Here is an 11,915-nt window from a genome sequence, read left to right as displayed (position 1 = left end):
CCTTGTGGACGTATTTTCCCTGTAATCATTAAAAGTTTTTGTCCACAAATAATTAAGTTATAATTAAAACTAACAGGAATTTTTCAACCCAAAACCTGGAAAAAATGTCCTCTTAAAACTGGAACGTTTTAAACAGGTGTTGAGAACAGCGGCGTGTCACCGTTGAAGTCGTGAGGTCAGCAGCTGCTGCGGGGCCGGGTGCAGGTTTCCAGACGCTAACATCTGTCCTCTACATGGCTTTCAGAGAACGACCGCCGCCGCCCTCTGTGACCTCACCACTGAGGTCCTGAGAACCATTAATGCCACCGAAAATGCAATGGTCGAGTTCGGCCTCTCCGAGTCGACCGACAGATCCCACGTAGTCGGGACTGACGTTAAGCAAGCAGACGATGCTTTCAGGGAGCTTGAGGAAAATGTAAGACGACCTGCACGCCTCGTCTCCGTCCACGCACCCCCCCCCCCTGCCTCGTCTGCAGCATGATGCAAGTGTCTGGCTTCAAATGTCCCGCCCCCTGCTGTGTCACTGACAGGGCTTGGTCTCCACAAAACTGACAAGACCGGTCCAGTTCAGTTCACCAGCACTCAGACCACTGATGGCTCTAGGATCTGAACGCAGGAAGAATGGAACCACCGTGTTCTTAAGAATACCAAGTTCTAATGACACAGACGACAAACTGTCAAAAAAATGCGCCAAAAACTGTAGACGCTGACTTCCTTCTTGATCCCATGGACGTCTTTGACTGTCGTCAGCATCAGTGGCGTGTCATTATCTCCTAATTATGTCAGTGTGTTTTGAAGTGATCCAGCCCTGTTAGCGCCAATCTCTCCACCAGCGTGACGCAGGCGTGACGCAGGCATGTGTGATGTCACCTGTCAGGTGTACATCGCAGCCGGGCAATCGTATGAACTGGAGACTAAACTGCGGCGACTTGAGCAATCGGCCAAGACTCGCTTCGGAGGGACAACAGACTCTGAGCTGTCTGAGCTGGAGGACGTGGTGGCGCTGACAGCCGCCAGGGTGCAGAGTGCCGAGAGTGAGGTGGGTGGGGCCTCAAATCTCAATCTCTGGTGGTTTAAAAAATAATTCTGAAATAAAATTACAAAACGAGTTGTCGCAAACTGTTAAAATCCACTTAAGATAAATGAGCCGGTGAGAAATAGCGAGGTAATTATCAGCACAATAAGGACAATAAGTTTAGGACTTCAGGAGGAATGTTGGGTTGCAAAGCTCAGGGCTGGGGGGCGGCGTGGAAGATGAAGGCTGAAGACTGGGGCTCAAGGGGCGGGACTTTAAAGTGGAGCTGAAGGGGCGGGGCTGAAAGGAAAGGTTGAACGCGGGATGAAGGTCTAACGATCCTGCTTTCATTTTTTCTGCAGGTGTCAGATATAGAAAGTAAGATTGCAGCTTTGAGCACTGTTGGATCGAAGAAGAAGGTGAATTTCCTGTCTATGCTTTTCAAATTAAAATGTACAGGTATCACTTGAATTGACTTGTAAACAATCTGGTAAATAATTTAGTAAATGTCTGGTTGGTTCCAGGTTTCTGGATCTCATAGGAAGAAGTCAACTCAAGATGTTTCCAGTATGAATCTTTTTGAATGAGCCTTTATTCTGAAAGGATGCATCGCTGTTCTTTATTTTTTCTTCTTCACATCACGTGTTTTTCTCCTCAGAAGCCTCAAATGGAGCCTCCTGGAAGTCCAATGCCTACTGAAGCCCGCGAGACGCCTCCTGACTTCAGAATGAATTTATGCATACAATATATGATCGTGATGACTGCACGTTGCAGAGCACCCCGGCTGATGTCATGGGGATGATTGACAAGAAGGAAATCCAACCCTAACGTGATTGATACATCTGACATCACTCCAAAACAGTTTTAATTTCAAGATTTAATTTGACAAACTCAAATATTTGACTTTCCCTCGATTGACTGATTGTTGGCAGCAAAGAGCTTCTGTACGGTATTAGAATTATAGTAGGAACTGATAGGATCAATAAAGCTAATTTTTGCTGTCTGAGTCATTGATTATCAATTGCCTGTCAATCATCTGATAATGGAAAATGCATTTAGCATCCAGGACGTCGGCCATCTTGGATTTAGGCCTCACCTTAGGCCTAAAAGGTGAGACTCTATTTCTGCCTGTGCACTGACAGGCCTGTGTGCATCCTTCACAATGTCCCTTGCTTCAGAAGCGTCTCGCTACTGAGCCAGCCCCCTCGCCATCCTGCTCGTGAGTAAAGCAGTGCCAGGTTCCCTGTTTGGCGCTGGGATGAGAGCAGCGGTAGAACAATGTGAGCTGCCAGCTTCACTTCCTGTCCAGCTTCTTCCATAGTGGCGCTCCATTGTCCCGCACAGGAAAAGAGCAATTAATGAGATGGCGTCCGCCAAGAAACACTTTGATGTTGCTGTGGTTCCTCTCCGGGTTCCTCCAGGGCAGCGAGGACTCCACCTGCTCCATGCCATCACTATGGAGACGAACGGTCTCCAAAAGGCTACTGCTTGTGACTCGTGAACAACCCAAACCTGTTTGAAGACCTGTGGTCTGCCACCGAGGTGAAGTCAGGTGACCTGGTTGTCTTGGCGTAACTGCCAGCGAGTGAATGGTTGGGAGAGGCTTCAGGTCAGCTCTACGTTTCCTGTTTCTTTCACACTTCCTAGGAAACCTGGTAACCCCACATATTGAACTGCTTTCTTGATATTGTCGACATGAAGAACAGGGAGGGGCCAGGCAGCAGGGGAGGAGCCAGGCAACAGGGGGAGGGGTAGACAGCAGGGGAGGAGCCAGGCAACAAGGGGAGGAGCCAGGCAGCAAGGGAGGGGCTAGACATCAAGGGGAGGAGCCAGACAGCAGGGGGAGGGGCTAGACAGCGTGGTGGGGGCCACACACTGCTGCTCTCAATGATGCTCCTTCTGCTGGTGGCTCTGACTCACCAGCTGGTCCAGTATGGAGGCGCTGCTTTGACTCGAGGGTCAGTAACCCTACCAGGACACTTTCGACTCTCGCCTGCATGGTTGACAAGGGGGAAGAGGCATGTTCAATGACTGTTACCCTGCCAGACCATTTTAGTGTACATTTAAATCGCATGTGGACTTCAACTGTGACCCCGGCGTAGCCATCAGGATGCTGGGGGTTTACCTGAAACGTCCAGCTACATCTGTACAAATGTGCTGTCTCGTCCTGCTCAACAAGACGATTATTTTATCAGCATTTTTGAACTTCTGGCAACATTTTATATTCATAAGTGTCAATTCGCTCAAGTTACGCCTCATCTTATTGCTCTCAAGAAGGAAGCTGAAAAAAACCCTCACAGCAAGACTGAGCACCACTGCTAGATTTTTTGACAACTTTTACTATCCGAAGTTTTATTGATAGTTTTTTCCTTCAGTGTTGAGTTTTGTTGTCTAGGCGTATTTTTGGTTGAAGTTATGGTTTGTAGGTTATTAACTTAAACCAAAAGCACTTTGACAAAGAACCGACATTTTAGAACCTCCTGCGTCATCAGAGCCCATCAGGGTCCTACAGCCACGAGGGATGTTTTTAACTCTTTTTTAATGACATTCGAATAAGGCAGAGGACGTTGACGACACACAGCAAACACAGGCCCATCGACTAGTTACGTCACTTGTCCCAGACGGCAGTCATGGCGTCATCCAACTGCGCCCTCCACACGCTCGAGCACCGGGCTGCTGCGCTTCTGCGTGCGCGTTTGACTTCGCGGGAAAATGTCGGTTTTTCACGACGAGGTGGAGATCGAAGACTTTGAATACGACGAAGACGAAGAGACGTTTTACTTCCCCTGTCCCTGCGGGGACAGGTTCGCCATCACCAAGGTACGTGGAGCTAACGGCTAACTGCTAACAACACGACAAACGCAACAGCCCTGACCCCTGAATCAGCTGAAGGCATCGTCACTGTTCAGAGCTGAGAGAGCCTCAACCCAGGAGATGAGTGTAACTGGTTTAAACTGGTTTCATCCCAGCACAGTCCACCTCCACACTTACATGTCTGGTGCTGATCCGTGTTGATCACGTGGAGCAGGACTGAAGAACCTTCGCAACCATAAAGGACGTCGTGCGTGTGAAAACTTGGTCTTTGTTATCTTGTGGAGACCTTTTCTGGTAGAAACACTACCTTATCAGGACCCCTAGTCCTCATGGGGACCAAAGACCGGTCCTGATGCAGCAGAACTTCATTCATGAACACCTGGTCACAGGTAGAGTGAAGGTGGAACCTGCAGTCAGCTTGAGGTCAGGATGTTCACAAGAATGGAGGTCAATGGAATGTCCTAAGAAGGATAGCTATGCAAACCTGTGTGTGTGTGTGTGTGTGTTCGTCTTGGTTTAGGAGGAGCTGGAGAGCGGCGAGGAGGTGGCGACGTGTCCGAGCTGCTCGCTCATTGTGAAGGTCATCTATGACAAGGTGAGTCCAGTGTTGCTAGGAGACCAGCGGGTGTCACATTGTCTGCCTGTTGACATGTTCTGATTTTTTTCAATGTGCGTCTCGCAGGATTTGTTCATGACGGGAGAAATCGTTGAGTCGCCGTCACTGGCGGAGACCAAACTGGAGGTCGCTCAGTCCTGAGGAGCAGCGGGACGCCAACACCTCGGAAGACCACTTCTTCTTCTGTGGTTCTGGATGTTGGGGCTGAAAATGGTTTGATGTAAATATTTGAAGTGAATTAAAAAGCCAAATCAAGCATGACGGTGTCTCGTAGTCGTTCATCTCATGGTCAGAAGGTCAAGTATTTATCCTCAGATGACGTTTGACCTCTGTCAAGATAACATCAATCAGGCGGCATTCTGCTGGTCAGCAGGTCAAAGGTCGGCTCAGGCTCATGAAGAGGAGCCGTGACAGGACAAAGCTCCCACAGCGCCGCCCTGCTCGCCACTGACTCACCTGCCACACTCGCCAGGTGAGATCATCTGAGTTGCTCTGGGAGGTTGGCGAGGTGAATCATGGCGCGCTTCTATCTGGAGTCGTGATGATTCCAGTTGCCATGGCATGTTGCCGTGGACACCATTCTCAAAGGTCAAAACCAACCAAATGTGACGTTCCTGTAACATTTCTGATCAAAAGTGAAGGGAGTGTTGCTGGCGTGGTGGGCGTGTCCTCAGTCAGTTACAAAGGTCAAATTTTCTAAAATAATTTCTTGTTGGTTCTAGGAACACTTCTATCATAGCAAGGGGGTGGAGTCTTGTGCCCGCAGGCACGGACGCCATCCCATCATTGAGCCTTGACCTCAGATTATCATGGGGAGTGAAGTCGCTGTGATGATGCCTGTCAATTCTGTGGCTTGGCTTGCGTTCTTGAGCCCTTTGACCCCGCCCCTCACCAGAACACCACACCAGCAGAGTTCCGATTGGGCCAATTCTGCACGTCTGAGCGAGCGGAGGAATTGCAGCGCCTCTTTTGGCCGCTGCTGGCAGGATACGAGGTTCAGCCCGAGATGGCGACCGCAGCCATGTTTCACTCAGAGTAAACAAAGATCCAGATGTGTCATGATGTCACCAACCAATCAGCTGACACCGCAGCTGAACTCAGCCTCATCTCACATCCAGTGGAAGCGTCTGAGCCTTGCCTCCAGCTCGGTTCTGGTGTCTGACGAATTCCTCCGCACTGATGAAGTTTCACCAGACCTTCAAAGTGATGCAAAGAATAAGGAGAATTAGGAGTTGGCTGTGTTTCGCAGCTGAGTGGAGGTGTGGTGCCTGGTCAGGAACGCCACACTGCTGCTGCGGGCAGGTGAGACACGCCCACTTCCCTTCTGAAGCTGCTCCAAGACAGAGGTGGTTCTGAAGGGACTGATGTCAAAGCAGACGTGCGTCCCCACTGATCCTGGATCTGCTCCACCTGCTCACGTCCCCGTCTGTCCATCAGTCTCTCCTCCTTTCTCTCCCTCTTTATCTCTGTCCCTCTCTTTCCTTCTGTCTCTGTCCTCCTCCATTCTCTGTCTTTGTCTCTGTCCATCAGTCTCTCCTCCTTTCTCTCTCTCTCTTTCCTTCTGTCTCTCTGTCTTCCTCCATTCTCTGTCTTTGTCTGTGTCCATCAGTCTCTCCTCCTTTCTCTCTCTTTCTCTTTCCTTCTGTCTCTCTGTCCTCCTCCATTCTCTGTCTTTGTCTCTGTCCATCAGTCTCTCCTCCTTTCTCTCCCTCTTTATCTCTGTCCCTCTCTTTCCTTCTGTCTCTCTGTCTTCCTCCATTCTCTGTCTTTGTCTCTGTCCATCAGTCTCTCCTCCTTTCTCTCCCTCTTTATCTCTGTCCCTCTCTTTCCTTCTGTCTCTCTGTCTTCCTCCATTCTTTGTCTTTGTCTCTGTCCATCAGTCTCTCCTCCTTTCTCTCTCTTTCTCTTTCTTTCCTTCTGTCTCTGTCTTCCTCCATTCTCTGTCTTTGTCTCTGTCCATCAGTCTCTCCTCCTTTCTCTCCCTCTTTATCTCTGTCCCTCTCTCTCCTTCTGTCTCTCTGTCTTCCTCCATTCTCTGTCTTTGTCTGTGTCCATCAGTCTCTCCTCCTTTCTCTCTCTCTTTCTCTCTTTCTCTCTCTCCTTCTGTCTCTCTGTCTTCCTCCATTCTCTGTCTTTGTCTCTGTCCATCAGTCTCTCCTCCTTTCTCTCTCTCTTTCTCTCTCTCCTTCTGTCTCTCTGTCTTCCTCCATTCTCTGTCTTTGTCTCTGTCCATCAGTCTCTCCTCCTTTCTCTCCCTCTTTATCTCTGTCCCTCTCTTTCCTTCTGTCTCTCTGTCTTCCTCCATTCTCTGTCTTTGTCTCTGTCCATCAGTCTCTCCTCCTTTCTCTCTCTCTTTATCTCTGTCCCTCTCTTTCCTTCTGTCCCTCTGTCTTCCTCCATTCTCTGTCTTTGTCTCTGTCCTGCTCTCCTGCTCTCTCTCCGTCCCCACTGATCCTGGATCTGCTCCACCTTCCTGCTGGTAAAGGAAGGTTCTGGTGGCTGCTGTTGCAGGATGTGCTGCTGATGGAGAATTGTTGGGTGGAGGTTCATTGAAGGAGGGAGGTGCTGGACCTGCTCTACTTGGACAGAGTCAGGACAGAACTTTGGTTGGGGTTTGGTGACACATAAATAAACCTGACTGGACTTGATGTTTAAAATGCTGCTGAGTGGTCCGGGGTAGTTCAGGTGTGGGGGAGGGCGGGGCCGGTGATGGCCGGTGATGGCAAATGCGGCAATTAAACATTTCTGGATGTGAAACGTCAGAGAAAGTAAGTGAACCTCTTCACTTCCTCTCAGGCTGAGCTGGGTGGAGGAGCTGCGCCGATACGCCGGCTATGAGCATACAGACGACCTCGGCAGAACCTTCTGGGCCCACTCCCCCTGGGCCACCTGTGGGTCTGAGGAGTGGAAGCTTGCCAGCCGCGACAGGAAAAATCAGCAAGTAAAAGATGTCAGTGAAGATAAAAAGTGAGTTTGAAGTAGAGACGCGTCATCGTGTCTGGTGGTGCCGTCACGTGTCACTGTGGGTAACCTTGGCTTTGGAAATTGTTGCGGCTTGAGTCTCGGTGATATGAACAAAAATATGAGGTGGAGACACGGTGGCGAGGAGCGGGATCCTCGGGGTCCCTGCATGGCTGCTGGGATAAAGACGGTCTCTTGCATCAGTCGGGGAATGTCACACGTCTTGCTCAGGACTTCCAAGCAGACAGCTGGTCGCTCCCCTGTCCGCGGTTGGACTTCCACGGTTTTTAAATGAACCAACGTTCCCTGTCGTGATGAGGACGGTCCCCCGGTCCGACCGGTACCAAGCCTTTGAGGCTGGCGGGAAGTTTGGATGAGAGAAGCTGATTATCCACGAGGGTTTCAGGGTGACATTAAAAAATTGCTGCATCATTATGGCTACTGACAGGCAGGTGGGGTTTAGTGGGAGTAACCATAGCAACCTAAAAGCCACCTGACATCATCAATGAAGCCTGCAGGAGCAGGCACCTCAGGCTTCACATCAACTCTCCTTTTCAATCCCCCTACAACACGAAGCTAAGCTGCTAGCAGAAGCAACCTCCCTGACTGTCTTGGAGCCAGTCTGTCCTGATGCTGCCATGTTGGTCTGTCCTGATGCTGCCATGTTGGTCTGTCCTGATGCTGCCATGTTGGCAGAGTGACATGACACCAAGTGGCCAGCTAGCAAGGACAATGTTAACACTGGAGTGCAAACATGTTAGCGTTGTGCTGTCATTGATGTCATTGGTGCAGCTTGTCAACAGGCAAGGAAAGCAACTGCTTGGGGCCCCGCGCCGCTAGAGGGCCCCAGAGAGCTGGTCTGGTGCTTGCCGGTGGGACAAGCACAGCGAGAATTTCATCCAGAGACTGAATCGTGGATCAAGTGATTTTGCTTGCTCCTGTCCTGTTGGACAAACAGTGCATGCATGCTAGGCCCTCAGGAGCAACGGATCTGAGTTCACAAGGATTCAAAGAGACACAGACATGCGCGGTGGTGTTATGGTTTGCTTAACTTAGCATCAAAGCTAGTTGCTAACGTTGACTGGTCAAGGCAGCTGCAGTGAACGAACACACACACACACACACAGTTACAGTGATTGTGTAGATGTCTCGTCGTCGTAAAGTAGCACGATACACACTTATCTACTCGATAGGATGAACACATCTACTTCCTGCTTGGGGCCCCACAGACTCTAGAACCGCCTCTGCCTCTATCGGAACCTTTGACATTCTCAGAGTGGTGATCAAGGCCTTGACCGTCAGCCAGTAGCCTGACATGCAGCCAGGAACCGTGCGGTGGCTTCAGCTTCTTCTAAGCATTCGTGCTGCCGTTTCTGCTGCGCTGCTTTCACTCCTCTCTTCCCTCGGCTGCCGTCACAGGCATCATAAAACAATAAAAGACACCAGAGCTGCCAAGTCTCACGCTTTGAGAGTGAGAGTCACGCAATTCAGCCTCTTTTCACGCCACACTTGCCATTTCACACGCTCATTTGCCAAAGTTGACATTTGCTCAAATTCCACGAAATCTGTTTAAATTGGCGTTAAAAAGGGCGCACTGACCAGAGGTCTCACTCTTGGGGTTTTCTGGAACGTGGCAGCTCTGAAGACACTGTTGCCAAGCACAGAGAGAAACTACAAGCTGCTCCACTGAAGAAGCCAGAGAGAAACTGATGACTGCCGAGAAACCGAGTTTATGCCTGAGAAACCGAGACCTGTCAAACTCCAGAACCACGCAGCCCCCCTCACCTGTGGCGTCGCAGGACAAGAGGAACACCTGAGGAACCTACAAGGGAGCGTTCATCCAGACAGGGACAGCTGCTCCTCCAGAGCAGCACAGGTGTTTCCCTTTCTCTGATTGGCTCATGGCTCAGGTGGCAGGGGGCAGCGCCAGAGGCTGGAGGTCAATGAAAGCCAGGGTTTGTTTCCACGTGACCCCAGTCATCAACGTTGTCATCATCATCCCACTGAGGAGGCCGCATCCAAGTTCAATAAAAACCTCTGACTGTGTTCCCAGAGCCAACTGGAGTTGAATCCAAAGCTCATGGATTTGTAGTTCAGGTAAACTACAAATATGGATGCAACAGACATGGGAGTGCGTGTGTCACAGTCCTCAGAGCCAACCGGAGGGTCCTCGGTGACCCGGGCTGCATCCGAATGGCCAAGTAAGTCTGATGGTAGGTCTCAGAGCAGGTCGGAGGCTGTCCCAAACCACAACTGGCGTGAGTAGCGACCTACTTCTCAACCTAAATTCCAGCCTAAACACGCCCACATTGTAGGTCGGTTCAGGTGCACCCTACGGAGCAACCTATGGCCCACAATGCACCGCGGACTTCTTCTTCGTCCCCTAAAGACCCTGGACTGGTTCCGCTCATATCTCTCTGGCCGTACTCAATTCATTCAGTTAAAATCTTTCACATCCGATCCCTCCCCCCTCTCCTCTGGTGTTCCCCAGGGCTCTGTCCTTGGCCCTATCCTTTTCATCATATACCTCCTCCCACTTGGACTGATATTCCGTAAGCATAACATCTACTTTCACTGTTACGCGGACGACACCCAGCTCTACGTTTCCTCCAAACCCTCCTCCACCCTCCCACCCTCCTCCCTCTGTGCCTGTTTACAGGAAATCAAATCCTGGTTCACCTCAAACTTCCTCAAACTTAACAGTGATAAAACAGAAGTAGTCCTCATTTCCTCCAAATCCACACTCAACAAGCATCCCAGTTTCACCCTCACCATTGACAACACCTCCGTTTCCCCTTCCCCTCAGGTTAAGAGTCTGGGTGTCGTCCTCGACTCCACCTTATCATTCCATACCCACATCAACAACACCATCCGGTCCGCCTACTTCCACCTCCGGAATATCAACCTTCTCCGCCCATCTCTCACTCCCAACAGCGCTGCAATCCTGGTCCACTCTCTCGTCACCTCCCGTCTGGATTATTGTAACTCACTTCTTTTTGGTCTCCCACACAAACTCCTCCATCAGCTTCAGTTGGTCCAGAACGCAGCTGCCGAATCATCACCAGAACCCCTGTCATCAGTCACATCACCCCCGTTCTACATCAACTCCACTGGCTTCCCATAAAACACCGCATTGACTACAAGATCCTCCTCCATACATTCAAAACCATCCATAACCTCGCGCCTTCATACCTGTCAGACCTTCTCCACACCAACATTCCCACCCGGTCTCTCAGGTCTTCCTCCTCCATCAGCCTCAATGTCCCCTCCTTCCATCTAACCTCCATGGGGGCTAGAGCCTTCAGTTGCTCTGCCCCTCGCCTCTGGAACTCCCTCCCTCCTGACATCAGAAACACTGACTCCATTGACACCTTCAAAAATCATCTCAAAACTCACCTTTTTAGACAGGCGTATGGCTGAATGCCCTCTCTTGTGCTCTCCTCGGGACCTCTGTTGTTGTTCTTTTAAATCGTGCATGTTTTATTTTATTTATTTATCTATTTTAAACCGTTGTACGGCGACCTTGAGTGCCTTGAAAGGCGCCTTATAAATAAAATGTATTATTATTATTATTATTATTATTATTAAAAACTTGTGGACACACAAACTTGGGCCACCAACAGTCTCCCATTCTGATGCAACACCAACATTTATAGTCGTTGTTGATGACTAAAGGTGTGTTCACACCAAACGTGACGCGTGTGAACACACCTGTACAGGTGTGTTAATCTGCTGAATAGTAGAGAATTAGTGAAGGGTGTTCAGAGTGGAGTGCAGTACCACAGCCAGGCCGATCTCAGTTGTAAAATCCGTGTCCACCTTGTTCGTGCTCTACCCGACCCACAGGGCGCGGAGCCGCCCATCGGTGGGGTACTGGACGACGATGGCACTTCCGGTGCGAGTGCTGTACGTAAAACGTCAACAGGCAACGTGATGTCCCACCGTGCGCCACCGGAGTGGCCACCCTGTGGTCTCGGTATTCCTGGCCTCCTTCAAGGTTCGGCTTCGTGGCCCACCTGCTGGTTCTGGTCCTGTTCTGCCAAAAACCCGCGGACTGAAACTCAGCTTCGCGTCACGTACGCAGCTTCACGCGGCACAGCTGATGATTGATTATCGATTGGCGACTTCGGGACTCAGATATCGACCTGTGTTCTATGGGGGCGTCCCTTTTCTCCCCACGATGACGTGGTACGTTCCGACAGGTGGGTCACCTGCTCGCAGCAGCCGTGTCTGACCCGGAACCGGGACCCGCGGATTGTTGATGTGGACCAGTGAACAGAATTCTTCGCTTTTAAAAACAACAACGGGTGTCTGAGTTGAAGGTGATGGGTCACATGACTCACACTCAACAGCTAAGGTGGTTTTACGTCTATGACCTCCAATCCGCCTGAAGACTAAACTTAACCAATAAAAATATCCTAAAAACACATATTTGAAAAAAGTAAGAGTATGTTCACCGCCAGACTGGTGACCCGTCCAGGGTGAACCCCGCCTCCCGCCCAATGTCAG

At 50.3% G+C, this 11,915-nt stretch overlaps 2 protein-coding genes across 5 annotated transcripts in view; both read left to right on the top strand.

Moving 5' to 3' along the window:
* Nucleotides 1-1,992, top strand: part of mlpha (melanophilin a) — a 7,757-nt gene extending 5,765 nt beyond the window's left edge. For 2 of the 4 annotated variants that reach the window (XM_086202739.1, XM_086202738.1), the window contains exons 12-16: nucleotides 245-415; nucleotides 878-1,039; nucleotides 1,378-1,434; nucleotides 1,540-1,582; nucleotides 1,674-1,992. In XM_086202739.1, coding sequence (XP_086058865.1) covers nucleotides 245-415; nucleotides 878-1,039; nucleotides 1,378-1,434; nucleotides 1,540-1,582; nucleotides 1,674-1,714 — 474 coding nt within the window. In that variant the 3' untranslated portion in view covers nucleotides 1,715-1,992. The remainder of the gene's footprint in view (nucleotides 1-244; nucleotides 416-877; nucleotides 1,040-1,377; nucleotides 1,435-1,539; nucleotides 1,583-1,673) is intronic. The other 2 variants (XM_086202740.1, XM_086202741.1) reach the window with 2 other exon arrangements.
* Nucleotides 1,993-3,627: 1,635 nt separating this feature from the next.
* dph3 (diphthamide biosynthesis 3) lies at nucleotides 3,628-4,699 on the top strand. The gene is made up of 3 exons (XM_086202742.1): nucleotides 3,628-3,835; nucleotides 4,350-4,424; nucleotides 4,512-4,699. The coding sequence occupies exons 1-3, from the start codon at nucleotides 3,728-3,730 to the stop codon at nucleotides 4,584-4,586; spliced, it is 258 nt and encodes an 85-aa protein (XP_086058868.1). The 5' UTR covers nucleotides 3,628-3,727; the 3' UTR covers nucleotides 4,587-4,699.
* The last annotated feature ends 7,216 nt before the right edge of the window (nucleotides 4,700-11,915 follow it).

Source organism: Aulostomus chinensis, chromosome 1 (assembly GCF_037954235.1).
Source record: "Aulostomus chinensis isolate RoL2024-O1b breed Wild chromosome 1, RoL_Achi_v1.0, whole genome shotgun sequence".
In the NCBI taxonomy this organism is placed as follows: Eukaryota; Metazoa; Chordata; class Actinopteri; order Syngnathiformes; family Aulostomidae; genus Aulostomus; species Aulostomus chinensis.
The sequence above is the reverse complement of the archived record's forward strand: the minus strand, read 5'-3'. Positions and strand labels throughout refer to the sequence as shown.

Excerpts from the sequence above, each read along its gene's own strand:
- dph3 (XM_086202742.1), top strand. The coding sequence starts at position 3,728 with ATGTCGGTTTTTCACGACGAGGTGGAGATCGAAGACTTTGAATACGAC. Across the intron at positions 3,836-4,349 it reads ACAGGTTCGCCATCACCAAG|GAGGAGCTGGAGAGCGGCGA; the intron begins GTACGTGGAGCT and ends GTCTTGGTTTAG. Across the intron at positions 4,425-4,511 it reads TGAAGGTCATCTATGACAAG|GATTTGTTCATGACGGGAGA; the intron begins GTGAGTCCAGTG and ends TGCGTCTCGCAG.